Here is a 20,792-nt window from a genome sequence, read left to right as displayed (position 1 = left end):
NATGCTAAACCATATTCATAGATCCCAAAAGTGTCATTTGGTTTTTATTAGGTCCTATAGTGATTGCTTCCCTTGATCAATTTCTTCTGCAGTAATCGGATCTGCCTCTGTTTTTTAAGTGATGATACTAGTTTGGGATGCCTTTTAGATGAGACTGAAAAAGATAGTAAACAAATAATAATATGTGATGTGTAAGAGTATTTGGTTTGTATGCTTTTTGGTTGAAAATGCTCCATCTACATTCTTTCTTTTTTGAGTTTTTCCAAAACTCTTTTTTTCCTTTTGCCTCACTTGGCGAACATCTTTTTAGCCACGTGAATCTCCCATATTTAGAGGTGTCAGGTTGACCTTGTTGGAGGTAGTGATTAGGTTGGGGTCTATCTGTTGCTCAATCGCCTAAAAGAAGAAAAAAAAAATGTTTGTGGTTTCCAGATTTAACATGATAATTGTTTAAACTTCTAGCATTAGCTTTTGTGTCTCTTTGGTTCTTATATTGCAGTTCACCCCTTCACATGCAGGGGCTATCTTTTCTCCTAGCCATGGTACTCAAAGTGCTCAGACCAGATCGATATTATGATAGTGATGATGAATATGCTCCTGATAGGGTTCCACTCCTGAGGAATTTTGTTCACCCACCGACCTATGTGGTTGGAGACCCTGTTTATGGATCCAAAACTGATGCTTGGACTATCAGGATTAATGAGAAGGTAGAAATGCTTTACCTTTCCATCAACCTAACTGCTTAATATAGGCCTATATTTTTGTAAAATGCTGTCATGATATTTACCGTATCCCAGTCAATCATTATTTGTTCTAATTCACTCGTTTCTTTTTTCATGTCTTTGACTTGAATATATCACTACTTTTGATATTGACACTATAGGTCCTCAACTCCTCATTGCATATTCCAAGTCAGTTTCCTGCAATGCTTCATTCTGTGCTTTGTAGCTGCATGCGCATATTGACATTTTTATCTGATATTTCATTTTCACAAGCTTAGACTATAGAAGCAGTTTCTACTTGTTAACTTTTCTGTAAATTCAGTCCTTTCCTCTTCACTGGCTCTCTCTGAATGGGTAGTGACTGAAGATAAGAAAAAATAAACTTACTTGCATGTCTGCGCTGGTTATCTCACTTATTAAAAACAATGTCTGTGCCATTGATTTCTTGCCTCATTGCAAGCCCTAATTCGATTTTATTATTTCTGTCTGTTCCAAAATCTTTAATTTTAAAATATAAATCTCCCGACTTAGTTTGATTATTTGGATATTTCTTTCTTCATCCTTTTTCCTCATTTTTCTTTTTACCATAATTAGGCAAACAGGTGACAAGGGTTTGACCTCAAACTCGGATGATGGATAGGAAATGGAAGTGTTACTATCTAATTCCTATCGGCCCAGAGCAGGATGAAATTCAATATAAAGGTTTAAGGAGGATAAGCTTCTGACCAACTTTGAGTTGGTGGAATTGTATTTCCTTGTATAGACACTGCCCCAATCACAGTTTTGGGTTTTGAATGATCGAAATATTATATGTTATCTGAAAAACCGTATTTTTTGAATATGAATAATAAAAGGTTTGAGAAAAATTTTAAATGTCTTCAAGATGATGCTTTTCTTCCCTATTTGAATGATTGAAATATTATCCAATGTTTTAAAATCCAATCGGGATGAAACCTGGCAAAGTTTTCGGGTCCTAGGTGACCGGTTTGACCAGTAAATACACTCTTGAAATTTTAAAATTTAGCAAATATACCCCTAAAAATTATGTTAAGTCTTTGTAGGTTGGAAATTTAGCAAACACACTCCAAATACGAATCGGCCAGCAACTGTTTGACGGCAGTGACACCCCAAATGGAACTTCAATCATCCCTTGAGCTCATTCCCCTGAAAATCTATCAAAGATCTGGTCGATATCGATTCGATTTCGGTTAAATCTCACCAACACTAACATCGTCAGCAGCATTCCAAGCCAGATCTCATCGACGTTGGCATCAACAACCCTCCTCATCACCCCGAAAATACTCCCCTCTTCCTCCCAACCAAAAGCCACCTCACTCTCCCCCCTTTAGCCTCGTCAGTCGCCGATAAAAGCTTGTCGTTGCTACTGCCAATGCTTTTTAATTTTCGGCCGCCACCATTACACTCATTGACACCTTCTCTTTAAAGCCCCAACATCCTGGCCTTCAATTGTTCGTCAATTGTCATCCCAAATTCTAAGGTTTTTGGTGAATAAGAATAATGTAAACCCAACCCGGTGAAGCTTTTGGGTCCCGATTAAAACGGTAGGGCTGGATCGGGTTTTAAAACAATGATATTATCATAATTTTCCATATAAACAAAGCACGTTTGTCTACATAACTGTTGGAGAAGGCTGTTTTCGTAAACAATTCATACAAATGAGATATTCTTATTGGATCTTTTGAAAATTTTATTAAATATTATAAAGAATGTGTTACCATCACCCTAATTATGTGTTTGGTTGAGGGTAATCTCCTATCACTGAGGTAATGTCATCTTATATTATTTGATTACTACGTTTGGTTGTCAAGTAATCATTGTTTTAAAACCCCACCCGTTGTGAGACTTGGTAAGGTAACTGGGTCACGAGTCGACCAGTTCAACCGGTTGGACCAGTGATGTCAAAAATAGTTTTATTTTTTTAAATTATAAATTAATCTCTTAAATTTTAGTATATTACAAAAATACCCTAAAAATGTCAAATTAGTCCCTAAAATTTTTATTTATTTAAAATGCCCCAAAAATTACCAAATAACCACTAAACTTTTGACATATCTCCAAAACACCCCTAAAAATTACTATTAGTCCCTAAAAATTTGAAATACTACAAAAACTCCCTAAAACCTAAATCGGACTGGAGAATCATCCAAGTCCCAGTTGGACCGGTCCGGTCCAGGTTTTAAAACAGTGCAAGTAATATAAGATTTCAATAATCTTCCAAAATCAATAGTAATTATTGTTGGTAATATAGGAGGTAATTTTATTACCTATATTTTCTTAGGCATTTTAAGATTACTTAGTAATCTTAATTTTGTTATTTTACCCCTTATTAATAAAATTTTAGGACAATAATGCCTTGTTATCTAAACAATTTACAAAAAAATTATGGACAATTTTAACCTCATACTCGGTATTTTTAAGACAGAAATACCCTTGTACATCAACCAAATTACCCAAGACCATAGCCACCACCTCAACCACCTAAGACTTAAGAGGACTGTCGGCCGCCAGCAATCACCAGAACGACACACGGTCAACCGGATTTGGTTGGCTGTGTGTTGGTCAAGTCATTTTTGTCAAATTTGGTTCTGAAAAGGTCAGATATTTGGTCGTGAAATGGTGGCCTTTTCACAACTAGATCTGGTCGAAAAATGGCCAGAAACGACCTTACTGGAGCACAACTGGTTAGATCAGGCTAGTCATGTATCATTACGACGACTATCGACAATGACCGACGGTGATGGCTGGCTGCCAGTAATGGTTGGGGTGGGTGTGGGTGATTTTGTTACAAATTAAAGTTTTATATGGCTAAGGTGTTTTAGCAAAATTTCAAATGTTGAGGGTTAAAAGAAATGATTCAAATAATAATAATAACAATAATATTATATTAATATTTTAAAAGGAGGGTAATTTAGTAATCCATATAGCATACTCACCAATTTATCCTCCCAACCAAACACATCAATATAACATATCCACAAATTTATTTCAACCTAACAAACACATTTTCCTAAACATTCCCAATAATCTTTAAAGTAATCTATATTTTCATTAATATAACATTCTCCGTAATACAGTATTATTTGGACCAATCGCGCCTTGAGTGTAATTTTTCTTTTGTCGATCATATTCAACTTAGAGTTGGTGCTCAAGTTGACAATTCTAGTTGAGACCAGTTGCCTCGCTTTTGAATACAAAAACATAGTCTACACAAACATGACAAATATATGTAGCCCGTGGGAAAAATGTATAAATATTGAATGCACCACACAGGAAAATAACTTGGTTATTAGTATTGGCAAATGTTTTTATAGTATAATTATAGAAGTCAATCTGCAGCACAGTTTACAGAAAATTAATAAAACACTAATATTCTTAAGAAATGATGCTAACTAACTAAGAATTGGTGGAACAAAGAAGGTGCAGAAGCGGTATGCAGCATAATGGCCTAAATAGATAAAGAAATAAAAGACCATAACCAGAGTTTCCCTCAGGGGTGAAATCAGCACCGCCATGGATACTGAGAATTGAATGCAAAAACAGGTGTAGTGCAAGATAATAATTGGAATAAAAGCCCCTAAGGTATAACTATGAAGTTTAAATAATATGGAGGAGGAATAGGCGATTTCGAGCATGGCAATACTGATAGCCACAAATGCATATCCGGCAAGAACCAATAAAGATGCAAGATTGGTGTGAATTAGTTGTGCCCAACACAGTAGGGTGGCTCCTATCACCGCAGCATTCATAGCAAATGTGTCCGAAACTGCAAAAAGCTGTAGCGCTGATTTCTCAACTTTTTTAATGGTTGTTTCATTTAGATTAAAGAGATAAGTAGTGTTATTGTTTTTTGAATCATCACCACCCTTATTGTCACCAATATCACTACTGCCTACTTGAACCGAAGCAGCAAACGCCACGCCAACTACAAGTGTTGCTACCACAAGAAAAGCATTTATCTTCTGATAAACATCTTCTTGTTCTGTTGCCTTCTTGCTTCTAACTTTATAACGTAGATCTTCGATTGTCCTTAACCCACTGTTAATTCTGTATCTACGAAACACAGCAAAAAGATGCACCAGAAATAACACAGATAGCGTCGTAAGCTGCATTTCAATTTCAATATCAAATTATATATTAGACTCAAGCCACAACATATAATTGTGAGATAATGTGATAAGTAATATTATTTTATCATTAATTAATGATATAATTCCTTCAAATCACAGAGAAAATTCTTACATAGTAAATTTATGATACTAATTAATGAATAGTTGGTTTAATTTTGAAAGTTTCATATTGGTCTATACCATTCCAAATGGCGTTGGTGTGGAGTGATCTACTTTTGCAGAAGGTTTCTCATTCTTAGTCACACCATCAATCTTCGCATCAACATGTTTGTCCTGCATCACCTCAGAAAATTAGGCATGATGAATTGACTCAGGCTGAATAAACAGAGTGTACAATAAGTAACGATATATAATACAAATAAGGGTTGATTGTTTATCATTTGAGTCGTTAAATTGTAACTTTTTTTTTTTCTTCCTATTTTTAATTATCTAACTAGAAAATCAGTTAACCATGCATGCATTCATACCTTCTCAGACTGTTTATCAGGTACCTCTTTGTTATTCTCTTCATCTAGCATTTCATCAGATTGCTTCACGACATTTAAAGCAACGTCGTAGGCCGTGCGGCCTGTCTTGTTCTTAAGAGCTGCGTTTCTTCGCTTGTCGAGCAAAGAGTGCCCACCACCAAGCAATGGCCATGCCTTGCTGCTAAATGCAAAGGTGTATTTCCATCGCGGTCCTTCATGTTAATAAGCATATCCGAATCCGATTTGTTCCACTTCAATATGTGCCTTACCAGATACTCGTTCCCACTCTTGGCCGCGACGTGAAGAATGCTCCGGCCTTCAGCATCGAGAATTTCATTTGGATAAGGCCATTGTTCAAGCAACGCCCCCACAATTTTGACATACCCCTTTTCACTTGCAACATGGATAGCATAGGAGCCTTGTTTATTTTTACATAAAACGTTATCACTCATAATTTCTAAGAGATAACGAACTTCCTTCAGATGGCCTGTGGATGCTGCACTATGAAGTAGAGTGTTCTCAGCTTCATCTCGTGCTTCTAGTAGCTTCGGCTTCTCCTTATGAATTAATTCCAATGCCTCTGTACGTAAAATAATTAAAAATAATAATTACATCTAAATAGATCAAACAGAAGATTAAAAAACTCAAAATTTCAACGGATTGAGAGGTGGAAGTATCCACCTTTATTTAATTTATCCTCAGCCATGAGTTGCATCAGGCACTTTGCAGTAGCTGAACAGTCAACACGATCAGGCACAGGTATAACATTAAAAAAATGTTCAAGAAAGTGCCGGTTGCCATACTCAACCGCCAGACATAAAGGAGACTGATTTGCCTTGTTCTCGCAATTGCACACATGCTCCGGACCTGTATGTTCCGCCAAGAAATAAGCCATTTCATCTCCTTCACCTTTCTTCGCTGGATTTTTAGAATGCTTGGATTTAGGAGCTAGTTGTAGCGCTAATAAAGCCTCATGCAAAGCTGTGTTTCCTTCATTGTTCTTCATCCTCAGCGGGCGTGGTTCGTCTGGATGCAAATCTTTTTCATGGTTCACTAGTATTTCTGCTGTGCTAAGCATCCCAACTCTAGCGGCAACATGAAGTGGAGTGTCGCCGTGGGAGTTTGTCTGGATAATCAAAGTGGGAAATTGACCAGCCATGAGCTTGGTGAGGTCTTCATTACCAAAGCTTGCCGCCAGGTGAAGTAGTGAGTTATTTAAGGGGCCGAGTTTTTTGAAAATTATATCTGACATGTCCCGATGAGACATGTCACGGAAGGGATAACTATTGGCATTGCCATCCCTTGTGACTCGAATAAGTTCACGTTCCTCGATCATTTTCTAAGATGAACCTGCAATTAGGAAATGTAAATGCTGTTAAAACTAGACCAACCACGAGTAGAAGGTAAATGGCTTATATATGTATCAAAAGTGAAGCTTACTTTCATTTGACTCAGTGCATCAATACTTGAACTCATATTGACACTATTCTCCTAAAAAGAAGGAATGTAAAGAGACAACAAGAAGAAGAAGAAAAAAGCCAGCAGGATGGAAAAATCTTAGGTTCTGGTAACAAATCAAATGATTGTAGTTGCAACTGAATCTGAAAAGCAAGTGAAAGTTCCGAAACTGCAAATTCTCGTAACTTTATTCAATCTGAAGCAATAACTTTAGTCATATTTCTCAGGTAATTGAGAACTCAAAAATTTTGTTTAATTGCCTAGTTCATTTGCTTCTTTTACTTTAGACTAATGTTAAATGACTTAAATATAAGTGAATATTATTTTGTATAATTTCAAAGATTGGGTCTTGGCGTTGAGTTCTCTTTTTGACGGACGGGAGGGGTCTATAGTCTTGGATTTGGGGGCAGTTCGTCATGAAAATCAGAACTCTGTGAGCCAGAGATAACTAAATAAAAAAAGAGTAGCAATATTAGGTTTAGGAGTAACTTTGTAATAAGTTAACACAACAGGAAACTGAAGTAGTTGAAGAGCCTTCAGATTGAATGTAGCTAAAAAAATAAGGGACTCACTGCTTAATTTCTCTAGCACTTCACTACCGGATTCGGGAAATCAGTAGCAAAAAGGATTAATCTCATCTTTATGCTTGGAAGTTTTTTATTCGTTTATTATAATTATCATATTTTAAGCTTTTTTTTCTTTTAATCAGGTGCCATCTTGACTGAAACTTTATTATATATATAACTTTGAATAAGTTTAGTGTAAAGTATGTAGAGAGATAATAAATTTATTGCTACACAAGAAGATATTTGTAACCCGAGTTAACTCAAAAGGTAGGACAACTTTCAAATTCAAATCATGTTTCTCAGAAGTTATTAATTAAATCTTCTTGTTCGGAAATTTTCCATCTGTAACTGTAAGCTTCAACTTCTACGTTACAGTTTCTTTACTTTATTTGTATCTTGCCTTTATACTTTTCTTCTTGTTCTTTTTTTTTTTTTTTTAATAATAATAATAAAAATTGTGAATGTGCTTCACGTTGGCATCTAAGAAAGAGTAGTGACTGGATATTTGGTTGTATTTGCTTTATTCCTTGTTGAGATTCAAACGTTATATATATATGTAAAATAAAAATTGTGATGCAATGTGCATCACATTGCCATATGGCATCTAAGAAAGAGTAGGGAATGGATATTTGGTTGTATTTGCTTTATTCCTGCTGAGATTCAATGTCGGGTTTACAAGCTAGAGAATGCAAAGGAAAGAATGCACACACATTTTTTCATTATCTCAAAAAACGTTTATATACACGCTAATTACATCATTGTATATGTCACAAACATGCCTATTTTACAGAGCATTAAATGCTATCCTAGATTGTAGACATTTTTACAAGTTAATAGATTAGAGCCAAACATTCCTAAACAATTTGACATTTGTCAGTCTTATCCCTAAAAAACAGCTAAACTCTTCCGAGTAGTTGACTGTCTCTGAGAACATTAATGATGGCTCTTAATCAACGACCTCTTTCAGGTAAGATGCATAATGCTTCTGATCGCAAGCTCATTTGATCGCTTGGATATTTTCCTGTATTACTTCCAGATCGCATTACCTTCTGATCGCTTCTTCCAGATCACATGCTCATTGCGACACATGCTTATGAACACATCTACTTCGGCTCGCATCCTTCTTATCTAGCAAATCTTGTCACTAGCTTCAGATTGCAAAGCCTTTAGATCTCATTCCTCATGTTTCTAGAAAGATATCACATGGCATAACACTCCTCCTTGATATCTTTTCGGGAAACACTAAGTCTGAACCTTAAATCTTCGAACTTGGATTTGCATAATCCTATTGTCAAATTTCTGCTGCTTATTCTTCAGGTTGACAATGAACGATCTTCACTTCTTTGTTCTGCTCGGCTTCATGAACAACATCATACTTGATCTATATATGCTTTGATCCGCCATGAAACGCAAGATTCTTGGCCATAGCAATGGTAGATTGGTTGTCACAAAAGATTGTTGTTGGCTCACGTCGTTCTAGCTTCATATGCCTTAGGATCTTCCTTAGCCAAATCGTTTGATTCACTACAGCAGCTACAACGATGTATTCTACTTCTACAGTTGATTGAGCCAATGTTTCTTGCTTCTTGGACAACCAGCTAATTGCTCTTGAATTTAAGAAAAACACAAACCCCAATGTGCTCTTCATGTCATCAACTGATCCTGCCCAATCGCTATATGTATATCCAACAAAGTCGAAGTCTTTAGACCTTCTATGCCATATCTTGAGGTCTGCATTTCCTCTAACATATCGCATCACCCTTTTGTTTGCTTGCAAGTGGACTTTGCTTGGCTCATTCATAAACCTCGATAAGAGGTTAGCAGCATACATGAGATCAAGTCTGGTCGCTGTCGGATATAGTAAACACCCGATCATGCTTTGGTATCTACTTTCATCAACTTTGTAACCTCCACCATCTCTGCTCATCTTTTGGTTTAGAACCAGTGGAGTACTCATTGGATTACAACTCTCCATATTAAACTTCTTCAAGATCTCATTTGCATGTTTTCTCTAACAGATAAATATGCCATGTGGAGATATCTCCATCCCAAGGAAGAAGGTCATCTCCCCCAAATCTGTCATCTTGAACTCCCTATGCATTGCTCTCTTGAACTGGTCCACTCAATCAAGATTATTTCCAGTCACTAGCAAGTCATCAACATATAAGGAAACAATTATGAGATTGTTTTCTGATTCCTTCACATAAAGAGTATGTTCATTGGGCTTCTTGTATAACCAAGTTCACTCAAGTACTCATTTATTCAGCTATACCAGGCTCTAGGTGCCTACTTCAATCCATATAAAGCATTCTTCAACAAATAAGCTTTGTCTTTGCCCTCTTTAATTATAGAGCCCTCTAGTCGCTCCACATATATTTCTTCATCCAAGTAGCCATTCAAAAAGGCTGACTTGACGTTTAGCTGATATATCTTCCATTTGAACTGAGTTGTAAGTGCGATGAGAAGTCTGATCATGTCATGTCTTGCAACTGGAGCAAACATATCAAAAAAATCTACTCCATATTGTTGAGAGTAGCCATTGGCTACAAGTCTAGCCTTGAATTTGTTGATTGATCCATCAGGATTTAACTTTATTTTGAAGATCCATTTGACTTGGATGATCTTTCGATCACTCAACCAACCTCCAGTTTTCATTTTTTTCAATCATATTCAACTCCTCCTTCATTGCATCTCTCCATTCTTTTGACTTCGCAGCTTCAGCATAGCTCATAGGTGTTAGTGTATGCCCTAGGAACCAATCGTGTTGTCGGTTTCAGAACATTATCTCTTGTAAATGTATTATGAATAAAAGAACATTGTCTCTGTGGGGGTACGCTCTCCAGACCGCTATGCACATCCTTAATAGGGTCCCGTTTAAAACTGTCCAGAAAACACCGTATGAGATATGGTATGGAAAACGTCCAAGTCTGAATTATATGAAGATTTGGGGCTGCCCAGCTTATGTTAAATTGGTTAAATCTGATAAGCTGGACGTTAAATCGAGAAGGGTCGGTTCATTGGATATCCTAAAGATAGTTTAGGATATTGCTTTTACTTCCCAGTGATCAAAGAGTTTGGATCAGTAGAAATGCGCGCTTCCAGAAAAGTTCTTGGAGGAAGGCGGCGTTGGAAAATATTGAACTCAAGGAAGAGTTCGAAGAGCCAAGAACCGAGATTGCTGAAGATGAACATCCACTCAGCGAACCTCAGTATCAGATACTATGGTTCCAGTACGAAAGTCTTCTAGAATGTCGAAACCTCTAGAGAGATATGGGTTCCTACATGAGCAAGATTTTGAATCTTACTTAGTGGAGTAGATGATCATGGTGATGATCCTAGAAGCTACGAAGAAGCAATACTGATAGAGATTCAGGAAAAGGCTGGAAGCGATGGATTCTGAGATAGAATCAATGCATGCCAATCAAGTATGGTCGCTTGTGGATCTACCTGAGGGAATAGTTCCTATAGGTTGAAATGGGTCTACAAGAGAAAAGTTGGCAAGGATGGGGAGGTAGAGACCTTCAAAGCTCGACTGGTGGCGAAAGGTTATACTCAGAAACAAGGATTGGATTATGAGGAAACCTTCTCGCCTGTAGCTATGATTAAATCCATCCGTTATATGCTAGCCATCGCAGCATACCATGATTATGAAATTTGGCAGATGGTGTCAAAACAGCTTTCCTCAATGGTTTATTGAGGAAAACATCTATATGGAACAACCGATAGGTTTTGTATCCTCTACTGAAAAACATAAGGTATGCAAATTCATCGATCCATTTATGGATTGAAGCAAGCTTCAAGAAGCTGGAACATTCGATTTGACGACATAATCAAATCGTTTGGTTTTGTCAAGATCCGGATGTGCCCTGCGTATACAAATGGGTTAAAGATCATGCCATCACGTTCTTATTTATATGTAGATGACATACTTTTGATGGGAATGATATAGCAGGATGACAGAGGTTAGGTTTGGTCGTCCAAAACCTTCTCGATGAAAGACTTAGGGAACGACATATGTCCTTGGCATTCGTGTCTATGAGATAGAACGAAAGGGTAATTGGATTATCCCAAAATTGTACATAGAGAAAATGCTAAAAAGATTTAGCATGGAGAACTCTAAGGAGGTCTTTGCCCTTCACTCACGGTCTTTATCTTTCTAAGGAGAGGGGTCCAAAGACCGATGAAGAGCGGCAGCAGATGCGTAATGTGCCTTATGCGTCTGCCGTAGGTAGCTTATGTACGCAATGCTATGTATAAGACCTGATATAGCTTATGTGTAAGTGTTACGAGCAGATTATATCAAACCAGGGGAGAAACATTGGTCGGTTGTAAAATCATCCTTAAGTACTTGAGAAGAACTAGGATCTAGTTCTGAGTTATGGATGTTCCAAGTTAAACATTCAAGGATACTCAGATTCGATTTCCAATCAGATATTGATGTAAAAGTCTACGTCAGGGTACATTTTTATATGTATGGAGGTGCTATTAGTTGGAAAAGTTCCAAACAGACACCCACAGCTGACTCCACTACAGAAGCTGAATACATTGCTGCTTCGGAAGCAGCAAAGGAGGCTGTTTGGATGCGAAAGTTTGTAATTGAACTTGGTGTGGTTCCGAACATGGCTTACCCAATAAGCATGTTCTGTGACAATACTGGAGCTATTGCACAGGCAAAGGAACCAAGGGCACACCAAAAATCCAAACACATTCAGCGTAAGTATCACATTTTGGAGATTCGTTGGAGCTGGAGAGATTTGATCTGAAGACTCCTCATCAGAAAATGTAGCTGATCCACTGACTAAGGCGATGACACTGAAGCAATTGGACCATCACTTGAGAAGATGGGTATGAGATACAACATCGAATGGCTTTAGTGCAAGTGGGAGTTTGTTAGTGTATATTAGTGTAGCCTAGAAACCATTCGTGTTGTCGGTTTCAGAGCTTTTGTCTTGTATCTATATATATCATAAATAATAGAAGAAAGAGTTCTTCAATTCATATATGTAAATGGCTTCCTTTATTCAGTCATGCATTTAAAATAAAGTATGTATTAATTGTCCAGATGATTTCATAATAGGTAAATGAGTTATCGAAAAGGTTCCTTACGGAAGCAATATAAATTTGGCACATATTGCACAGTAGGCATACCGGATGCTTCCGAAAGATATCATGAGTTGATATAAGTACGGATGACGATGATAGTCATGTCACTGGGGCATTGGTATGGATTAACGGTTGGTGAACGTTTTTCGAACGTGACCGAATAACGACAAATCACTTGGAAAAGCATGTAGTCAATGTTTCGTTTGGTTATATCAGTGCACGATGTAGTCTTTGACCTGAGACATTGTAGTCGGATCTGATATGGATCGTATGGTTCATACGGTGTATAAGTACGAGACTAATCATGTTTCGTACAATAAAGCCTATTTGGTCATGCGTTGTTCATATGCGGAAACGAACGATGGTCAAGAGGAGATCCATTGACTCGGAAATATAGGATCGGAGTACCGCTGACTCCATCCGGATTCGAGTTCCTAGACGAACATCGATAAATGTCAGAAAACTGAATCTCGCCAGAGTCTATTATTAGTCATACAAAAGTAAGTTTGTGATGACAAGTTTCGGACATATTGATCGATAATTCGATAGAAGATCGAGTTTAGGATTTTGACGTTCCATGAATCCTACCGATTAGGATATCTCAATGGAGGGACTTTACCTGCATGGTACGTATGATCTGAAATGGTTCGATGAAGTATTTCTTCTTGTGGTTTAGGGACTATGGCACATTGCTAGATGTTTACCATAGTCGTTGGGCCTTCGGACAGGTTTTCGGATTCATCCAGAATCGGCCCACGGCTAATCCACGGTGGACCTACATGGTCACACCAATAGCCTTGAGAAGTTAGAGAGGATGAGAGAGAGAAATGATTATTCGAAGGGGCTAGCACCTCCGAGGGTAATAACGGGATTTCATGGTAATAGTTACATAGAAAACTATTTGTGACATTTTAAGGATTAAAATGGTCAAGCAATAATTATATATTTAATTTTATATCTTAAAGTGTTAAGATTAATGAGATGAACAAAATAACCTTTTAATAGTTAAAGGTAAAAGGGTAACTTTATGGGTTGTCATTGTAAACTAGTTTAGTTTACATAGGCCCTTGAATAATATGATTATTCAAAGGGCAGCTAAATAATTCATGGGGTCCCTTTATAAATAAGATTTTATTGGGCTTTGAAGTGAAAAATAATAATTGCAAAATTGCCCAAGTATATATAATGCAAAAGGTTGCATTTTTGTTCATAACACACATTGTTCACTCAAACAAAACCAAAACTCTCTCTAAAAGCCACGACCACTATCTAAACCTCTCAAGGTGGTGTTAAAGTGTAGAGGTTTCATCCTTTGAAGCTAATCTTCATCAATCCAAAGCAAAGGAGTAGGTATAATCTCATATCCAAGCTTTGCATGTAAACCGTTTTTTTTAATCCATGCTTTCATGCTTTCATTCTCCATCTCCACCACTCTTCATGCATGCTGGATCTTCACCATGGTAATAAATTAAGTTTTATACCATTTTAATTCAATTGAATCAATTAAAACAAAAGCAATCTCTCACTTTCTCTCACTCTCGGCTCTCTCATCTTTGGCTTGGGTGGACTTTATTTTGAGTTTCTTCATTCTCTTTTGAATAGAGATGGCAAGGGCCCGACATTTCGGGTACCCGGCTCGGCCCGGCCCGAAAGGGGCGGCTTTACCCGAGTTGGCAGGCTTGGGCTGGGCCTGGGCTTGATTTTAAGGCCCGACCTCGGTACGGGCCGGGTATGGTACATCTTTAGGCCCGCCCGAAAATTTTAGTATAATTTACTAATTTACCCTATACTATATATTTAATTACAATATTATCCTATATATATCTATTTTTCCCAACCATAACCTCAATTTTTATCCCATATTGAAGGTTTTAAAATTGCCTTAAATGAGTTAGATGGGTTTGGTTCAACTTATAAAGTGGATTTCACCATAACATATTATGCACACTGAAAAGTTAGTATCTCAAATATTATGGAGTTTTAATTGCTCAATTATTGCTTAAATGATTTGCGGAAATAGCTTCAATTAATATTTAAAAACTATTTCTAAAATTAAAAATAAAAAAAATTGAAATTTATTAATATTTAAAAATAAACATTATTAAAAAAGGCGGGCTTGGGCCGGGCCTATAGTTATAAAAAACCCGTCGGGCCGGGCTTGGGCTTTGCCTATCATACCCGTAGCGGGCTCGGGCCTGTGTCATGAGGTCGGGCCTGGGCCTGGGCCAAAGGGTACTAGGTCCCGGCCCGGCCCATTGCCATCACTACTTTTGAAGAATCTAGACTCCAAGTTTCAACATCAAGCTTTTAATAGCAAAAAGAGTTGGTAATTTTCTATCATTTTCATACATTAATATGTTAATGTTATAATGGTTTGTTTTCTACCTTATGTCCATCATCTTGATCATCATTTTCTCTCCATCTCCATGTCCAAAATGCATGAATCCCAACAATAGGCTCCAATATAGTGATATTGCACCTCTCATATACTTCAGTTAGAGGCCTGATCCCGCTAACTGATGGTTCTTCGTAAGCATCTGATTCTTCCTCAACTTCATTCTTGTCATTAACGACCTCTCTTTGCTAAGGCTTTTCTTCTTCTTCAATTTTCTTCTCCTCCTAATTCCAAACTAACATTTCATCGACCCTAACATCTCTTGTGATTAGAATCTTGTTCATAATTGGATTGAGAAATCTATAGGCTTTTGATTGGGTGCTATAGCCAATGAAGATTCCAGTTTCAGCTTTCTCATCAAACTTGCTTTTTTTTTTTTTTACTCGCTGGAACATGAGCATAAAAGATGCTTCCGAAGAGTTTGAGTTCCTCCACACTTAGCTTTACTCTACACCAAGCTTTTACTGGAGTTTGATTGTTAAGAGCCTTTGTTGGCAGTCTATTTAGCAAATAGACTCTTGTATTGATCGCTTCAGCCCAAAATGTTTTGAACAACTTTTTCTCAACGATCATGCATCTGGCCATCTACTCCATTTTGTTGTGGAGTGTAATAACTGCTGAACTGGTGCTTAATTCTAGCTCCTCTACATGTCTCTTTGAATTCACTCGAAGTGTATTCTGTCCCATTATTGCTGCGAACAGATTTGATAGTCAAATCAATTTCGTTTTCGACCAAAAGCTTGAACTTCTTAAATACATCAGCCGTTTCACTCTTCTACCTCAGGAAGTGAACTAATGTCATTCTAGAGTAGTCATCAATGAATTGTACAAAGTAGGAGTCTGCATAGAACCACACACATCGGTGTGTATCAATTGGAGCTTCTTTGTAGCTCCAAGATGCATTTCTAGGAAATGGTTGTCTACTCGATTTTCTAAGCTACAAAGCTTGACATAGACTCCTTCTCTCTTTGACTCTGGTAAATTCTGCACTAGATTTTTGTGCTTCATCTCTTTCAAGCCATTGTAATGAAAATGGCTAAGTATTTTATGCCAAAGTTCTGACTCATCGATTCTAGCAAACTAAGCTTGAACTTCTGGTTTTCTCTATTCTATGGGACATCATCTTGACTTTCATCAGCTCACTCCTTTCACTGTTTACTATAGTACACGACCTGTCTTGAAAGTGTAAAGAATAATCTTTCTCTAACATCTATCCAACACTTAGTAGACTCTGGCTGATTGCTGGCACATACAACACATTTGCGATGTGCTTTATACTCAATGGAGTCTGGATGGCAACTTTGCCTCTTCCTTTAACCTCCACGAACTCTCAATTTCCAATCTTCACCTTGGACTGGAATGAATGATCCAAATCTACAAAATTAGTGAGATATGGTGTCATGTGTTTAGTACAATCATTATCTATTAGCCACGTTTCTCTTTCGATGTGAGTTGCACGACAAGAGGTCATGAACAATTATTCTCCCTCTTGATTTTGTTGCTGGATTTTGACCATGTGACTTACTGTGGTTGGTTTGCTTTATTCTTGTAAACCTTTTCAATATGGTTGAACTACTTACACGACCTACACTTAATGTTTGGCCTGAACCAATATCTATTCTCAGCATGATTTTTCTTCTTACAGTGGGGACATGGTAGATATCCCTTCATCCCACCATTCTTGCCTCATTGGTTATTCGCCTTTTCTTTTCCCTTTCTATCTCCAACAAGCTTTTTGTATCCTTCTTGCACTGATTTCCCTTTATATGAAGCTGTCATGGCTCCTTCACTATTGTCTTCTTGTCTCAGTAGCCTTCTCTATTCTTGAGCTTGTAGGGCATGGACAAGCTCAATAAGGGTAATCTGATATAAATCTTTTAAGTCCTCTAAGGATGAGATTTTGACCTCAAACCTCTCTAGTAGACTCACTAACACATTTTTTACTATCCTTTTATCCGTCATTTCTTCGCCAAGAAGTTTGATTTTATTGACCACATTCATCAGTCAGTCAACATATTCTTTAACATTTTCAGACTCTTGCATCTTCAGCGTCTCAAACTCCCTTCTCAAATTCAAGACATGCATGTTCCTGGTTTTGTCACTTCTAGCAAACTCCTCCTTAAACTTATCCCAAGCTTCTTTTGTTGTCTCATAAGCCATTATTCTTGTGAAAACCAACTCTGTGACAGCCGAGTGTATGTGTGACAAAGCTCTTGTTGGAGCTTTTGTGGCTTCTTCTTCATGTAGACAAATCTGGTTCAACATGGGATTTGGTCCCAGTTGAGTTAGTTGCTTTTCTTCCGCCACATATTGCCAGAGACCTTGTCCCTACAAGTACGTCTTCATTTTAACAACCCACATATGGTATCGCTCTCCATTGAAGATTGGAGGTAAGAGGGAAGCTGCGCTTGATGCTATGAAGATAGGTTTTGTGTTTTAAACTAGAGAGTTTTTCTATAGACAGAAGATGAAAGGGTTTCTAGGAAGGACGAATCTTGGCGAAGAGAATTTGGCTCTGATACCAATTGTTGGGTTTACAAGCTGGAGAATGCAAAGGAAAGAACGCTCACACATTTTTTCATTATCTTAAACAATGTTTATATACACGCTAATTACATCATTGTATACGTCATGGACACTGAGCATATAAATGTTATCCTAAGCTGTAGACATTTTTACAAGTTATCATATTAGAGCCAAACATTTCTAACCAATTTGACATTTGTCAGTCTTATCCCTAAAAAATAGTTGAACCACTTCAAATAGTTGACTGTCTCTGACAACATTAATGATGGCTCTGAATCAACAACCTCTTTCAAGCAGACGCATAATGCTTCTGATCGCAAGCTCATTTGATCGCTTAGACACTTTCCTGTATTGCTTCCATATCACATTACCTTTTGGTCCCTTCTTCCAGATCGCATGCTCATTGTGACACATGCTTATGAACACATCTACTTTAGCTCACGTCCTTATCTAGCACATCTGGTCGCTAACTTCAAATCACAAAGCCTTTAGATCGCAATCCTCATGTTTCCAAAAAAGATATCACATGGCATAACATTCATATATATATAGGAGATAATAGGAGAGAAAGATAAGAAATAGAAGACGAGAACAAGAACTTGATTGAAGACTGAAAAGAGCACTGCCATGGATAATATGGCTTCAAAGAGAAAACACAGGTCGTGCAGGAGATAAACTGAAACATGTGCTGTTTTCGAGTAATAATGATATATAGAATAAAAAGTGAGTCCGATCATGGCAATAGCAACAGCCACAACTGCATATTGAGCCAGAACCAATAAAGATGCAAGATTAGCATCAATTAGTTTTGCCCAACACATCATGATTGCTCCAAACACTGCCGCATTCATACCAAATGTGTTAAAGACTACGAACTTCTCTGATGAATAAAGGAGATTAAAATGGGTAGTGCCATTCAAATAAACACAAGTTTCCTTATCGCTGCCACCTTTATCATTGTCAACACTAGTACCTATTTGGACCGAGCAACAAACTCCATGCTAACTATAATTGTTGCTACCACGAGAAAAGTATTTATCTTATGCTTAACATCTTTTTTTTTATGTTCCATTGCTTTTAACTTTATTACGTAGATTTTAAGTGCCCTAATGTAACCGCTAATCCCGTAGCTATCAATCATAGCAATATGATGGCAGAAAAACAAGATCGATAGCATCGTCAGCTACAAAATTAATTAGTTTAAACTCGATAGAAAATTGAGTAATGCCATATTCATTAAGTAGACTAATAGTTATTGAATTAATATGTTCATTGCAATCATTAATAAATTAATAGAAGCGTTCTGATTCTCAATCTCACCATCATGATCATAAGTGTTTTAGTTGTTTCCTAAAATTAATATATGATATCGATAATAACATCAATATTTTTAAGAAAAATACATTGTTATTGTAACGGCATGGATTTTTTGTATTGCTCTTTTTTTTTTTTTTTTTTTTTTTTAGATTGAAATTTGAGCTATTCTATGCGTTTTATTTGATTGAGCATTTGAGTTTTAAAATTTGAATGAATCATAATACTTATTTTATATGATTTTTTAAAAAAAAAAAATAGAGATATTGTATCTTTGTATAATTGAAAGAGTTGCTTATTTCTTTAAACCAAAATGTATGCATTTTATAGTTTTTTATTATTTAAGTGTTACCTTTCATGGCTAAGGTAGAATATCTTTAGTTCACTAAAACAAAGAAAAAGAAAACTGTCTTTTACGAGAGTACGTGTGAGAGAGATTTTAAAAGAAGGTGCGCGTTTAAGGGGTTGGATTGTGAGTCTGGGACTGGGACGGCAACCACTTCGGAACTTTTCAACTGAGGTTTCTATTTCTGGTAAGCATTAATGTTCTTGTTTAAGTTTTGTTGATTTTACGGTTTGATTGGAATGAAATAGTGTAGTATTACCTTGGTTTTGTATTAGAATAGTAGTGTGAAACTGGATAATAAGCAAGACAACAAAGGTAACCAGAACTCTTGTGTTTATGGTATAATTATAAAAAAATTAATTTGGATTTTATTTATATTTATTCACCATGAAAAGTCTAATGAATAATTGAAGCAACCAAGGTGCGGATCCATGCATGTCCTGCTTAACTCTCTTAATTATTACACAACTTTCTTAATTGATAATAAATTATCCAAACCTTAAAATAATTGTATGCAACATGATTGTATAGATCAGTTTAGAGAGTGGATTTTAAAAGTGATTTGTTAGAGGAACTTGTTTTTCACAAGGCAGAGTGAGTCTAGGGTCTCTCTTGAATTATTTCCAGCTTGGATTTAAGCAATACTTTTGCTACAGATTACATGGGAGGTTAATTATGCGAATATATATGGCTAGCCAAAAGGTACAAAATCCACTGGTTGTTGTTGCCTTACTACACAGTATGACATTAAAATTAAATGAGTAAACGACATATTCTCACCTAAGGTTTGACGAAATTCTAAGTTAGTATCCCAAGTTACATTTATTCTAGATTCCCACCCTTAAAATAGCACCATTAGCAATCTTTAGGGTATAGAGGATTCAATTACCATAATGTCTTTAACCCTAAATTAATAAATTATGTTTTAACCCCTAAATTAGTAGAACTATAAAACTTACTATTTTGTTTTCAAATTATCTCAATAACACCCTCGGTCACTGCACACCCTCTCGATTTTTGCCCGATTTGAGCTGTTTCCGACAACGTCGAACCCCCTAGTCACCTCCATCACCTTCCCATAGTTTTTCGTCCAAAAACCCTCTGGTTCCTGACTCATTGGCCCCTCCAATGGTCGGCGCCGTTAGGCTTAGGGTTTCTCTATTCTTCGTCGAATTCCGATCGATTTTGGCGGCAAAAATCCAATTGGACACCACCACTACAACCAACGTCTCCAACTCTATAAAATCCCTATGTCCACAATAATCGTTTAGTCACCGTTCACGAGCTGAGAGTTCGTGTTCATCGACCATTTTTTGGTGAAGTGGTGGATGGCAAACGGTGAGCTGTCGTGGCTGGGAAGGTTAGGGGTTTTATAAAGGAGGATGCAAGGAGTCAAATGGTGGTGGTGGGGGTGGTGGTTGGGGTTGTCGCCATTCAAAATGGCTGAAATTGACAAAAACTAATCGCATGTCATGGCTACCGTGGCCTGCGATCAGCAAGTGATGAGGGGTTGTGAAGGGTAAGGTTTTGTAAAGGGGAGGTAGGGGGTTCAAATGGTGGTGACAAGGGTGATTTTGGGTGGAAGAATTGCCAAAAAAAAAAAAAGGGCGAAAAACATTGGAGACGTTGTCTGCTAACATACGCCGGAGGACTGTTAGAGGTGGCGATCTGCTAACGTGTGCAATCCATGCAAAATAACCAATTTACCCCTTTATCGTTAAATCAAACACTTTTCCATCACTTTAAG

At 37.1% G+C, this 20,792-nt stretch overlaps 2 protein-coding genes and 1 long non-coding RNA gene across 3 annotated transcripts; 1 reads left to right on the top strand and 2 right to left on the bottom strand.

Moving 5' to 3' along the window:
* The first annotated feature begins 64 nt into the window (after positions 1–64).
* On the top strand, positions 65–1,604 carry LOC116111375. Its single transcript, XR_004125054.1, has 2 exons — positions 65–707; positions 1,317–1,604. It is a non-coding gene; the product is annotated as an uncharacterized LOC116111375 (long non-coding RNA).
* Positions 1,605–4,132: 2,528 nt separating this feature from the next.
* On the bottom strand, positions 4,133–6,673 carry LOC116111338 (protein ACCELERATED CELL DEATH 6-like). The gene is made up of 4 exons (XM_031397535.1): positions 6,019–6,673; positions 5,439–5,917; positions 5,051–5,143; positions 4,133–4,846 (listed from the first exon to the last, which is right to left on the bottom strand). Exons 1-4 carry the CDS (start codon positions 6,671–6,673, stop codon positions 4,133–4,135), a joined length of 1,941 nt encoding a protein of 646 aa, XP_031253395.1.
* Positions 6,674–8,742: 2,069 nt separating this feature from the next.
* Positions 8,743–9,336, bottom strand: LOC116111337 (secreted RxLR effector protein 161-like). Its single transcript, XM_031397533.1, has one exon. The coding sequence runs from the start codon at positions 9,334–9,336 to the stop codon at positions 8,743–8,745; it is 594 nt and encodes a 197-aa protein (XP_031253393.1).
* Positions 9,337–20,792: the final 11,456 nt, after the last annotated feature.

Source organism: Pistacia vera, unplaced genomic scaffold, assembly GCF_008641045.1.
Source record: "Pistacia vera cultivar Batoury unplaced genomic scaffold, PisVer_v2 Contig631, whole genome shotgun sequence".
In the NCBI taxonomy this organism is placed as follows: domain Eukaryota; kingdom Viridiplantae; phylum Streptophyta; class Magnoliopsida; order Sapindales; family Anacardiaceae; genus Pistacia; species Pistacia vera.
Note: the sequence above shows the minus strand (reverse complement) of the source record. Positions and strands in the feature narration are given on the sequence as shown.